The sequence below is a fragment of the Mytilus galloprovincialis genome, chromosome 5 (assembly GCF_965363235.1).
Source record: "Mytilus galloprovincialis chromosome 5, xbMytGall1.hap1.1, whole genome shotgun sequence".
Classification (NCBI taxonomy): Eukaryota; Metazoa; Mollusca; class Bivalvia; order Mytilida; family Mytilidae; genus Mytilus; species Mytilus galloprovincialis.
Genome location: NC_134842.1, coordinates 33195250 through 33208191, shown reverse-complemented (window position 1 = coordinate 33208191; position 12942 = coordinate 33195250). Strand labels below are relative to the sequence as shown.

At 32.3% G+C, this 12942-nt stretch overlaps 2 protein-coding genes across 2 annotated transcripts; both read right to left on the bottom strand.

Annotated features, from left to right (window-relative positions):
• Nucleotides 1-1388: 1388 nt before the first annotated feature.
• Nucleotides 1389-5350, bottom strand: LOC143075648 (pantetheinase-like). Its single transcript, XM_076251151.1, has 2 exons — nucleotides 5045-5350; nucleotides 1389-3243 (listed from the first exon to the last, which is right to left on the bottom strand). Exons 1-2 carry the CDS (start codon nucleotides 5243-5245, stop codon nucleotides 1909-1911), a joined length of 1536 nt encoding a protein of 511 aa, XP_076107266.1. The 5' UTR covers nucleotides 5246-5350; the 3' UTR covers nucleotides 1389-1908.
• Nucleotides 5351-7533: 2183 nt separating this feature from the next.
• LOC143075647 (pantetheinase-like) lies at nucleotides 7534-12595 on the bottom strand. Its single transcript, XM_076251150.1, has 2 exons — nucleotides 12329-12595; nucleotides 7534-8988 (listed from the first exon to the last, which is right to left on the bottom strand). The coding sequence occupies exons 1-2, from the start codon at nucleotides 12533-12535 to the stop codon at nucleotides 7585-7587; spliced, it is 1611 nt and encodes a 536-aa protein (XP_076107265.1). The 5' UTR covers nucleotides 12536-12595; the 3' UTR covers nucleotides 7534-7584.
• Between the last annotated feature and the right edge of the window lie 347 nt (nucleotides 12596-12942).

Below are 12942 nucleotides of genomic sequence, written 5' to 3'. Positions count from 1 at the left end.
AAACTACTTCATTTAATGTTCACATCACTAATTTGCTGAGGATTTGAACTTAATGTATGCCAAATAATCTTAGTTTTGAGCTTTTAATTGAAAGATCAATTTTCTTAATTATAAAATGTATATACTGACTTCTTTCAATGATTTATCAATGGAATGTCAATGATTTTATTTTTACACATTTATTTTGGTTATTTCTTTTTGTTACCTCTTCTGACATCGGTCTCGGACTTCTCTTAAACTGAGTTTAACTATGCGTATTGGTGTGCGTTTGTTTTTCTACATTGCTTATAGGTAAAGGGGGAAAGGTGAGATTTCAAAAAACATGTTGAACCCCGCCGAATTTTTGCGCCTGTCCCAACTCAAGAGCCTCTGGTCTTTGTTAGTCTTGTATGATCTTTAATTTTAGTTTCTTGTGTATAATTCGGAGTTTAGTATGACGATCATTATCACTGAATTAGTATACATATTTGTTTAGAGGCCAGCTGAAGGAAGCCTCTGGATGTGGGATTTTCCCGCTGTGTTGAAGACCCTTTGGTGGTCCTCGGTTTTTTTCTGCTCTGTGGTCAGGTTGTTGTCTCTTTGATACACTCCCCATTTCCATTCTCAATTTCATTCTCTATAAGTCCGTATATGGAGACATGTCTAACAATAAAAATTACTCTATTTCTCATTAAATAAAGATACTTCGAATTTTCAATGAATCATCACTCGTCATATATCGTAAACACAAACGTAAGAAACTGGATTATCGATTTATGAATTTTGAACGGTGGTATTCTACTGTTGCCTTTATTTATGAGATAAGGCACTTCCAACAAAGGCTTTATTTTGGAAAGATCCCATAATGATATAGAATGAAAAATAACCCTTTATAAATTTGAAGTGTCCGAAGCATTTTGCATTAGTTAGGTATGATTGGTTCCCTAATGATGTTGCGTAGATTCTATTGGCTTAAATGTATAGAAGAGTTGATAATACCATTCGGGAAAGGAAAAGGACCACAGCAGATTTAAGGCTCCTCTGCTAATTTGTTTACTTAATTGATCAAACGCTCAAATTTGTGATGGAAAAAGTTTTATTATGTTTATATAAAACTCTAGTTGACCGGCTACAAAAAATAAAAAAAAAAAACAACGTGTGAATCATCAACTTTTTAAAATACATTCCAAGACAATAATTTTTGTCTGTAAATATATAAAAAAAGAAGATGTTGTATTGGGAAACTTCCCACCAAAAACCAATAGGGGGGAATTTACCAACTATATGTTACCGGAAGGCATTACACGATGTGCAAGACCTATACTGCAAAGCTAAGTTGTTTTCAAAACCCCCAAGGTAACACATGTAACATGTATCACTCGAATAATATATATGCAAGTATTCAAAAATTATCATCATAACCATTTATATAATAATAAAACCTAAAAGAAAAAAAAAAAAATAACACATAATTTTAAATGCAGCAACAGGTTTCAGCTTTTTAATACAATTAAACCTTGGTGCTCGTTTAAGAAAAATGGCTTCAAATGTTGCATGTAAAAGAGAATGCATAGACACTTAGAGCTTCTAAGATTAATCTTTAAATACAATATGATGTTAAAATTAAAGCTATATATTGAAAAAATGACTGTACGATAAATCTACTAACAGAACTATTTGTTAATTGTAGGTTTGAAATGTTGACTCGCACGATTAATAAAATGAATAAATGATTAAAAAAGATTAAAAATAATGCCAAATAACTTTAAGGCAATATATAACTTCTACAGAAGACACCTTGCCTACAGGTTATAAAACTTTCGAGTCATTTTTTTTTACTCATACTCCAAAATCAACCAATCAAAATGCTGGTATTCATTTTTAGAGCATGATTTTAGTGCTACAAGCACTGAGCAGAGTTTTATGACTTCAACCAAAGATGTAGTTCGAAATAGCTAACAAAGCAGTTATCACGACGATTTCAGGTAACATGTGATTTCCGTGATTTATTGTCAAATCATTTTCATATACCCTCGCCAACATGGCTGCTGACACGACTGGATATTCTAACTGATTTTCACTCTGAAGAATGCCTCTTGTGTAATTCCAAGTGTTCGGAGCTGCTAAAAGTAGTAAATCGCTAGCGTTAGACAATAGAATTTCGGGATATATGTATGCAGTAGTAAATGTACCTTCGATCTTAAATTGCTTGAAAAATGTTTTGCTGTTTACCTCGGGTTCTCCACAACTTGTAAGACTACTGTTTTTACACTTCAGTAATATGCAAACTTGGATGTAATAGGTACCTTCATATGTATGTAGTCCATCAAACGCACCAAAAGCAAAAAAATCATCAGTATCCATTTTCTTTTCGTAGGTGAGTGAACAGCAAAGTTTGTTATGACATATTGTCCTTTTACCTTGAATATCAACTAATGGTACAAAATTGTAAAGATCACGAAAAACAAGGGCCTGAAATCTATCATTCGAAGTCATTGAATTGTTTTCTTCTGTCATATTTTTAGGTTCAGGATAGGAGTTTCCTTTCCTATTGCGAATAGGAATTTCTGCTATGAGAAGTTTTCCAACATCTTCATTATCGTAATGAAAATCGAGATATCCTTCTGCGGAGTAGATACCACTGCCATGAACTTTGATACTAGAGTTTTTTAAATTCGCAGCGAGGAAATTTACGTTTGCACCGGCAGCAAACGCGGAATGAAACTGTATCGCGGCTAATATCGGTAGAGCATCCATCCATGCCGTTGGGAATACGATATTGTCAACGTTATTGTTTTCTAGCAACTCAATAGCGGGATTCCGAAAAATTATATCAAAGCATATCATCACTCCAAATTTTCCAAAAGGGGTTGCGAATGATACAGACTTTCTTTCCGGTGGGACATCAAACTGATATTCATAAAATAAATTGATCTTGTGATATTTAGTTATCAGGTAACCAGTTTTATTGTATACTACTGCTGTATTAAATTGGTAATGATCATCGGACGGACAATTCGGATCATTTTGTCGACTACATGGTTGGTTATCTCCTATATTTGCTACAATGTACAATTCATTGTCTTTTGCCATACAACTAAGAGAGCGCTGAATTTCTGTATTGTTATATCTATCTGGTTCATCACAAGCATTCCAATCTTCAAGGTCTGGATCTGGAATGTATTCTAGATAAGATTCCACACCCTGTCTATTGAATTTGTATCCATAGATTCCGTCTTCTGGGAAAACTAAAATATCCACTTTCTGAAAAGAATGTACGGAAACATTAAGTATAGGGAGACATGATAAATGTCGTGATATTGTTTAGTGTTCTTATTCTTGTTCTTAAAACATATAACAAGTAGAAATCAAATTATCATAGATACCAAGATTGAAAGTTTGACAGTTTGTATTTGCATCAGACGGGCGATTTGTCCACAAAAGACTCATTAGTGACGCTCGAATCAAAATCAGATAAAAATTGGTCAAATGAAGTGAAAAGTTAAAGAGCATTGAGTACCAAAAATTCTTAAAAGTTTGGCAAATGAAGCAAAGGTAATATATTTCTTATGTTGAAAGCCTTAGCATTTAAAAAAAAATATCAAAGTTTTGTAAACAGCCAATTTATAATTATGACCCTATCAATGATAAATCATGTCAACACAGAAGTGCTGACTTCTGGGCTAGTGATTTAGCTTTCTGTATAATTTTTTTTCTAAAGGGTCTATGTACGGTATAGGTGTGTATAAAAAAGTACAATCACAAAAATACTAAACTCCGAGCAAAATTTAAAACCGAAAGTCCCTAATCAAATGGCAAAATCAAATGATAAAACACATCAAAAGAATGGACAACAACTGTCATATTTCTGATTTGAATTGGTACAGGCATTTTTAAACGTAGAAAAATCGTGGATTAAACCTGGTTTTAAAGCGCTAAACCTCTCACTTGCATGATCGACGCATCAAATTCCATTAAGTTGACAACGATGTGTGATCAAATTTAGTAAAATATCTCGAAAATTACATATAATTGAATGAACTTCTTGAAAATTTAGTGGAACTGCATTAGTATATAAACGATAGTTTAAAAGACAAACTTTGAAACACAAAGCGAGAAACACACATAGTTTATGCTTAAAGTTAAATCAACGGGGTTGCACATGTATGGTTGACATAAAAACTTGCATGTTTTTCCTTGCTCTCGATTGTATACTATGATAGACAACCAAATTACTTGTGACATATTTAGAATTCTAAGAATAGTATATCAGTTAACACTGCGTAAATGGCTAAGTTACATATCATTTAGAATGTTATGCAATAACGTCTTAACATCGTTCAGTTGATGGACTTAATTAAATGTATTAAGTTAACTCCTTGTCTACAGATAAGGGATTTATTGTGTGGCAATATTATCTTTTAATATTTATTGAGACTCCACCTTTCTTATTTTGATTGACAATAACTGTCTACACGTGCATGCTTGAAGTTTATTGACTGTTTTATATAAATGATACTTTAAGGTTTATAACATTTGCAGGTAGATCGGCAGAAAAGTAATGAAGTCTTAGAATAAACATGAGGTAGTAACACGGATTAATAATATTGGCCTCTAGTAATGATAACAGTCATAATATAGAATAATAGACTTCCTCGAGATACCAACCCAAACAAAAAGAAGAACACCAATGGGTTTTATGTGCTAGTTTTCAAGAATTGTATAGATATGAATCAGTATATACTGAATGTTTGCAACTGTATAATTAACAAAGTGTAAAAATGTTAGTAAACTTTAGGTTAGTTTAATAATTTTTTTTATTACAAATGAATACAGGATTAGCCAACTGTTATATGTAAAAACTTACATTATCGTAGACATGACAGAAAACAAAATACTTCACCATTTCATGTTACTAAATACACCCCCGAAAATAATAACAAAAACATAAGTAATCACAGATGAAATAAAGACTTCCTACATATACTTTTCATCAATAGCTGTTTGCAATTAGATATTTTCCTTGATGATTATATGGATAATCCCCTTTTTATATACAACTTACCTCTTTTCCCGCTTTCTTTGCCTGTATCTGGTAAACATCAATGTTTTTCATCATATTTTCTAATGCATAAGATCGATTCACCCATACTTTCGTATTCTCTGGCATTATAACACTATGTTCGAATACTGCTCCTTTATATGTGTTTGAAGCTAATGAATTTGTACAAGAATAAAAACAAAATACAATTATTCCGAAAAACATCTTTCCTGTAGAAATACTGAAAAATAGAATTTATGAATTTGTAATACTTTAACTCTATTGAGTCAATTACATAAAATGAAAATGGTTGAAATTATTTTTAACTATTCTGCGCACTTCGACCGGAAAACCCATTTTTAAGTACTGATTCATACATACAGATAACATACATGAGGGAGACGATGGGGATATTCACAATAGGAAATATAACGCCAAGGCTAGAGGGAGAAATTAAAAATAGGACAACAAAATGTGAAGAAAAGCGAGCACTGGGTACTTAGATTAAAATAATAGAGAAGAATGTGCAAAAAATTGTAAAGAAAGGCAATCGAGACCATTATATCTTTTTACACTTTATCTTATTAAATGTGTACCTGTGAATGTTAAAAACAGAAAGTAGGTGTACTTTAACAAACATCCCGCTAACATGTTTAACCCCGCCACATTATTTATGTATGTGCCTGTCCCAAGTCAGGAACCTGCAATTCAGTGGTTGTCGTTTGTTTATGTGTTACATATTTGTTTTTCGTTCATTTTTTTACATAAATAAGGCCGTTAGTTTTCTCGTTTGAATTGTTTTACATTGTCTTATCGGGGCCTTTTATAGCTCACTATGCGGTATGGGCTTTGCCCATTGTTGAAGGCCGTACGGTGACCTATAGTTGTTAATGTCTGTGTTATTTTGGTCTTTTGTGGATAGTTGTCTCATTGGCAATCATACCACATCTTCTTTTTTATATTTCATAAATGAAATAAACTAAACACCTGAGAGAAACCGGGATACATATTTTAAGGTTAAAAGGAATAACATGAATAAATATATAATGTGTGATGATTTACATTAGAATTCCATGACAATTTCGCTATCGAATTTCTCACAGATAATTCATATTCCTACGAATTATGTATGTACGAATATTTTTCTGTTATTCATCATGTTCATAGAATTCTTCAAGAGTTGCAAGAGTACAGTGAAATTTTAAACCAATGATTTACAAAAGCATGAAAGAAGTCATTAAGATAATCAAAAAGTGTGTGTCCTCTGATTATTTATTCAATTCGATATTTGCATCCACAAAACACTTTCAGAAATCTTGTGACATAAAATTGAGAATGGAAATGGGGAGTGTGTCAAAGAGAAAATAACCCGACCATAGAACTGACAACAACAGAAGGTCACCAATAGACCAATAGGTCTTTAATGAATGTTTATATAAATATAGGATGAAAGTACCAAACGAATTTCTCGACAACCTATGTCCTTTTGGTGATGCTTGCATTTGAAGAGCTGACACATAATAGGCAGTTCTTGAATTCAATGCAGGTATATGAAAAAAGTGAAATCACAAAAAAACTGAAATCCGAGGAAAATTCAATCGGAAAATCCCTAATCATATGTCAAAATCAAATGACAAAACACATCAAACGAATTGACACTAACTGTCAAATATCTGACTTGGTACAGGCATTTTCAAATGTAGAAAATGGTGGATTGAAACTGGTTTTATAGCGCTAAACCTCTCAATTGTATGACAGTCGCAGCAGAGACTGACAATGTGTCATTTAAAATGAGATATAGTAGAATGACACAATTTAAATATTTGCTCAACTGTGCAGTCAACACGTACGGATATGACATGCAATGAACGAAATGAACCAAATGCAAACCCCTCGTATATTTTTGTGCGAAACAGAACATTTTGGTGTCCGTAGGTTTATTGATCTGAAAGTCCATTGGTCTGGAAATTTGGCACTTCTAAAGCCGTATTGCCCGATGTTCTAGTTATCCAACAGTTCTGTGGTCCTTCGAAAGATGTGATGGTTGAGATTTCAATAATCATTTACATAAGACTCCGCTTGACCAGCTATAAAATAGTACAACGATTGTAGTCATTTATAGTTTGCTATTTATTCCAAGACAATTGAAATTTTCTGTAAATATTAAAATTGACAGCTGTAAACGACACATTTGCTAGTGTTAAAATGATCGTGCTACCCTTTCATATAAAAATAGACTATGAACCCGAAAACAAATATTCAACATATAAATATTAAATGCCGCAACTGTATTTGGCCTTCCTATACACTCAATTCAATTTTGAACTCTCAAATTATTCAGGCAAAAACATTTTGCATATACAGAAACAGCTCCTAAAATTAAAATATGCCACTGGCATTTTTATAGTTATCTATTAATTGCAAAAATAATACTACGATTAATATTCCTAGACAACTGTTTTTTTCATTGAAGATATTTTATACTGGAGTTTTATAAAGTTGACAAAACTAAATAAAAGATTATGTATATTAATAAAAATACTCAAAAACTTGTATGCAGTATATTACATTTGCAGAAGAGATATAATGTAGTTGGATACAGCTGACAAAAATTTATAAAAAGTTATGACGATTCTTACATGTAACAATAGATTTCTCTGATCTCTTGGAAAATCAAACTGAGTTCTTTTGTTTGGATTTTTATCTGATAACAATATATGATCCTTTTCGTATACCCTCGCCAACATTGCAGCTGACACGACTGGATATTCTAGCTGAATTTCACTCTGAAGAATTCCTGTGGCGTATTTCCAAGTGTTCGGAGCTGCTAAAAGTAGTAAATCGCTAGCGTTAGACAACAAAATTTCGGGAAAAATGTATGATGTATTAAATGTACCTTCGATTTTAAATTGCTTAAAAAATGTTATGCTGTTTTTGTCTGGTTCTCCGCAACTTGTGAGATTACTGTTTTTGCACTTCAGTAGTATGCAAACTTGGATGTAATAAGTACCTTCAAAAGTATGAAGTCCATCAAAGGCACCAAAAGCAAAAACGTCATCAGTATTTGTCACCTTTTCGTATGTGAGGGAACAGCAAAGTTTGTTATGACATATTGTTCTTTTATCTTTGATATCAATTAAAGGTACAAAATTGTAAAGATCATGAAAAACAAAGGACTGAAAACTATCGTTAGAAGGCCTTGAATTGTTTTCTTCTGTCAGCATGTTAAGTTCAGGATAAGAGTTGCGTTTCCTGTTATAAATAGGAATGTCTGCTATAAGAAGTTTTCCTACATTGTCTTCACTGTAATAAAAATCGAGATAACCTGTTGGAGAGTAAATACCACTTCCGTGAAATTTGCTTTCAGATTTTTTTATATTTGAAGCGAGAAAATTTATATTTGCACCGGCAGCAAACGCAGAATGAAACTGAATCGCAGCTAACAGAGGTAGCGCATCCATCCATGCTGTTGGAAAAACTATACTGTCAACGTCATGGTTCTCTAGCAAATCTATGGCTGGATTCCGAAAAATTATATCAAAACATATCATTACCCCAAATTTCCCAAAAGGTGTTTCAAAAGAAACAGACTTTCTTTCCGGTGGGACATCAAACTGAAATTCATAAAATAAATTGATTTTATGATATTTAGCAATAAGATAACCAGCTTTATCGTATACTACTGCTGTGTTAAATTGATAATGACCATCGGGTGGACATTTAGGATCACTTTGACAACTGCATGGTTGGTAATCTCCCATATCTGCCACTATATACAAGTAATTGTGCTTTGCCATACAGCTAAGAGAGTGCTGAATTTCTGTATTGTTATATCTATCTGGTTCGTCACAAGCATTCCACTTTTCTAGCTCTGGATTCGGAATGTATTCTAAATAAGATTCCACGCTTTTTCTATTGAAGATGTTTCCGTAAATTCCGTCTTCTGGGAAAACTAAAATATCCACTCCCTGAAAGGAATATACAAAATCATAATCATACAAGTAATTGTTGCTGTATAGCATTTTTTGGTTTTTGGTTCTACTGAATATCTTTCAGTGTGAATGTTATTTTATTTGTTCAAAATTTATAATCTTTTTAATACATGTTCTGTACGTTTTCTCTGTGAGACTCAAAGAAGATTAACGAATGTTAAAACCATTATAGGTTCATAGACATTTCAAGTTTTGCAGATGTATACAACCATACTATGAACATGTGATGAAAAAAAAAGAAGTAAAATAAGAAAATGAAGAATCAGTTATATAGATAATCGAAATATCTGTCCAGGCCTATTCTAAAAAGTTGACGAAACATTCAGCTTTAGGTTTAAACTTAAAGATCAAGTAAACGTTATATAGTTAAGGAATAATGCATCTGTGCGGTATTTGTGATACAGGAGAAATGTGACACCTATTTTTCGCATCAAAGATTATCGAGGAAAACGAATAATTAGATCGTTATATCAATCTGAACAACAATACACATCAAAGTAAAGTTATTGTACGTTTTGAGAAATGGAGAAACTGACAAAAACCAAGGGAAGATCGAGGGTCCAATAAATAATATTAAATTAACCTTACAATTTTGATACTTTGGTTAATCCAGTGACAGTGAAGACTAGTATTAGAATAACTTATACTTGCATACAATACATTTTAATAGTAAAATATTTTTTTTAATAATTAACAGTGCATTGGTCTTTATTATATAGGGGTAAATTCAGTAAATAAATATACGTCATCAGGGACCGCCCATTTAGGGGAGAGATTTCAATATGAAATTGAAGACCTGTGCTGCAATGATTGGTAGATAAAGTGTTTAATTTTTTTTGATTAGATGGATCAAATCTGAGGTTAAAAAAATTAATAATAATGATGAATGCATTTGATTTTTTTTTTTTAAACAGGATTGAAAAGTGATGGGGTCATTGTAGGAATTAAGTACGAAACTACAGTGTATGTTAACTTCTTCTTGTCATGTGGAAGGCCCAAAAATGCCGCATGACCCTATGTTTTGATGGTTGCTACATTTGTTCTTTTATGAATGAAATATGAAAGCTTCTAATTTGTAAAGGTAAAAAAGTTATAAATTTAATTGAACATGTAGGTTTACATTGAAGTTAATGGGAGATTTTTTACTGAATTTACCACAGGCACTTGTTTCTATCCATAGGAAGGTCGACTATCCATTCTATTTATATGGATAATCGACCTTCCTATGGATAGAAACAAGTGCCTGTGGAATTTATCCCTATAAACATCGTGTACGTTTATAAATAAAAAGGTGTAAGCCGGTTTAATCTATTTATAGATCAATCGTTTTCAAAATAAATCTTCAAATAGTAATGGATCACTTAATTGTACATATCTATACTATTAAACGAGAAGACCTCATTTTGTGTGTCGTTTCTCTTCCTTCCACAATAAATTAATCATCATGCCTCTGCGTTCTTTAGGTAGAATGCATAGTCGCATTTGTCATCCATTCTTATGATTATTCAGATTGAGTTATTTTGGGAGAAAAACGACAAAATAGGTGTCCGGATATTGTTTCCGTTATCAGACTGACTTTTAGTCATAGATTAGACTTCCGGTTTTAAACATGCACAAGAACAACCAATAGTATGATAGATTACAAAAATGAAAGATAAATAAGCCAATCAGAGCGTTCTCCATATCATGGTTTTTAGATAGCAAGAACCACAACTATTATACCTTCTTAGAGAAAATTATGTTTTTGCGTTTATCCACCTGTAAACTACGATTATACTACTATAAAATACAAAGACTGTCTGTATTCTGTCTACTTTTTTCTGAAATATTTACTATCTAAGGGGCCATACCAGTTGCATATATATATATATTGAAATAAACATGTGGAAACAAGAATGTGTCCATAGTATACGGATGCCACATCGGCACTATCATTTACTATGTTTAGTGGACCGTGAAATGGGGAAAATCTCTAATTTAGCATTAACATTAGAAAGATCATATCATAGGGAACATATTTACTAAGTTTCGAGTTGGTCGGACTTCAACTTCATCAAAAACTACTTCGACAAAAACTTTAACCTGAAACGGGACAGACGGGTGGACGAACGAACGAACGGACGAACAGACTAGAAAACATAATTCCCATAAATGGGGCATAAAAATTTAATGTTGAAAGTGAAAACTTTAATCTGAAGCCGGACAGAAGGACGAACGAACGAACGGACGAACAGACTAGAAAACATAATTCCCATAAATGAGGCATAAAAATTAATTGTTGAAAGTGAAAATAGTGATTTGGCCAAAATGAAAGTAGGGTAGAGATAAGAGGAAAGCAGGACTTATTCGGGACGTTGGGATCGGGTGTTTTTAAGCTCGGGATTTCGGGATTGATCTTAACGGGATGCGAGAATATTTTTTTTTAAATTTCGGGATGTCGGGATATGAATTTCGTTATTATACGCACCTCGGGATTTCATGTTTTTAAGCCCGGGATTTCGGGATCAGGGCCCCTCAGACCACCCCTCAAATGAGCCTTAGTCATTTATACGAGATTCAAATCCTACCAGTGGCATGCTAATAGGGCTCTTAAAAGGAAAAGCACATATGGATTGTTCTAGAAGCACATTTTATTAGAATAATAATGGTCTATAAGAAGTTTCATTTATTTCATGTTTTTTTCATGACTTTTACCAAAAAATGCATTGTAGCAAAGGGGAAAAATAATTGTGGTATAAGGCCAGAAACACGAAAAATAATTGAATTTAAAAGAAAGAACGGACTTTGGAAAAAAAGGAAAGGGCTAATACCTTATACGAAATTCTCCAGTCATAACATCTTTTACAAAAAATCATCCTACAACAGTTTAACAAGCTGTATATGCCCGCGATTTCGCGGGTGTGTTCTAGTATACTTGAAATAAAAAAACAAACCAAACAAACGTTACAGTATGTGATATTATTTTTACGCGATGAGGTTATAAAGGTTGCAATCATATCATTGTGTATGCTTTTAATGGATTGGACATAAGTCTATTCATAGCAATGAAATCATCGCATGTTCAGATCGTTAAGTAGGTCATTTTTAAAAATAAATACAAATCACTGAGACAAATCAGACGATAAACGATTTTTTTTATTTTGTAATTTCTGTCATTTATATCTTGATTACAAACATTCATGTCCATGTTTTGGCAGGTTTTGCATATCCTATCGTAAAAATAACATCTATAAAAACTGTCTGCCCTGGTATAATTGTATTGACTGAAAAATATTCCGTGTAATTTTCTGAAATCCTTTTTTTGTATACAACTTACCTCTTTTCCTGCTTTAATTGCTTGTTTCTGGTAAACGTAAATGTTTTTCATCATATTTTCTAATGCAAAAGATCGATTCACCCATGTTTCTGTGTTCTCTGGCATTATAACATGATGTTCGTATACTGCTCCTTTAAATGTGTTCAAATCAAATGTGTTTGCACAAGAATAAAAACAAAATAATGATAAAAGTATTTCGAAAAACATCTTTCCAATAGAAGTAAACAAAGTACTGAGAAAAGCTTGTTTTTAAATTTTTAATACTGCTGAGTAAACCAATCAGAATAAAAGTTTAAAGGTTGAAATTGTATTCAACAATTCAGTCGATATCGTTTAAAGTACTGATACGTATTTACATGATTTTACAGAATATAAATAGAAATGTATGAGTCAAGGTTAGAGAAAAAAAGATAACGTATGTATACCTGAAGGTTTGGATTGGGTTTACAAAATAGAGAATAATGAACCATTAAGGTTAGAGAAAAAGCGTTAAAGATGTTAAAACAATAAAGGATGTTTACAAACGGGAAAAAGAAAAAAAAAAAAAAAAAAAACAGAATATAGTATAATGGGGGTACTGAATTATAAAGCATCATAGGCAAAAATTATAAAAC

Bases quoted from the DNA above. Each gene is read 5' to 3' on its own strand.
- LOC143075647 (XM_076251150.1), bottom strand. From the start codon at position 12,535: ATGTTTTTCGAAATACTTTTATCATTATTTTGTTTTTATTCTTGTGCA. The intron at 8,989-12,328 runs GTAAGTTGTATA...TATTCCTTTCAG, and splicing joins CAATTAAAGCAGGAAAAGAG to GGAGTGGATATTTTAGTTTT.
- LOC143075648 (XM_076251151.1), bottom strand. From the start codon at position 5,245: ATGTTTTTCGGAATAATTGTATTTTGTTTTTATTCTTGTACAAATTCA. The intron at 3,244-5,044 runs GTAAGTTGTATA...CATTCTTTTCAG, and splicing joins CAAAGAAAGCGGGAAAAGAG to AAAGTGGATATTTTAGTTTT.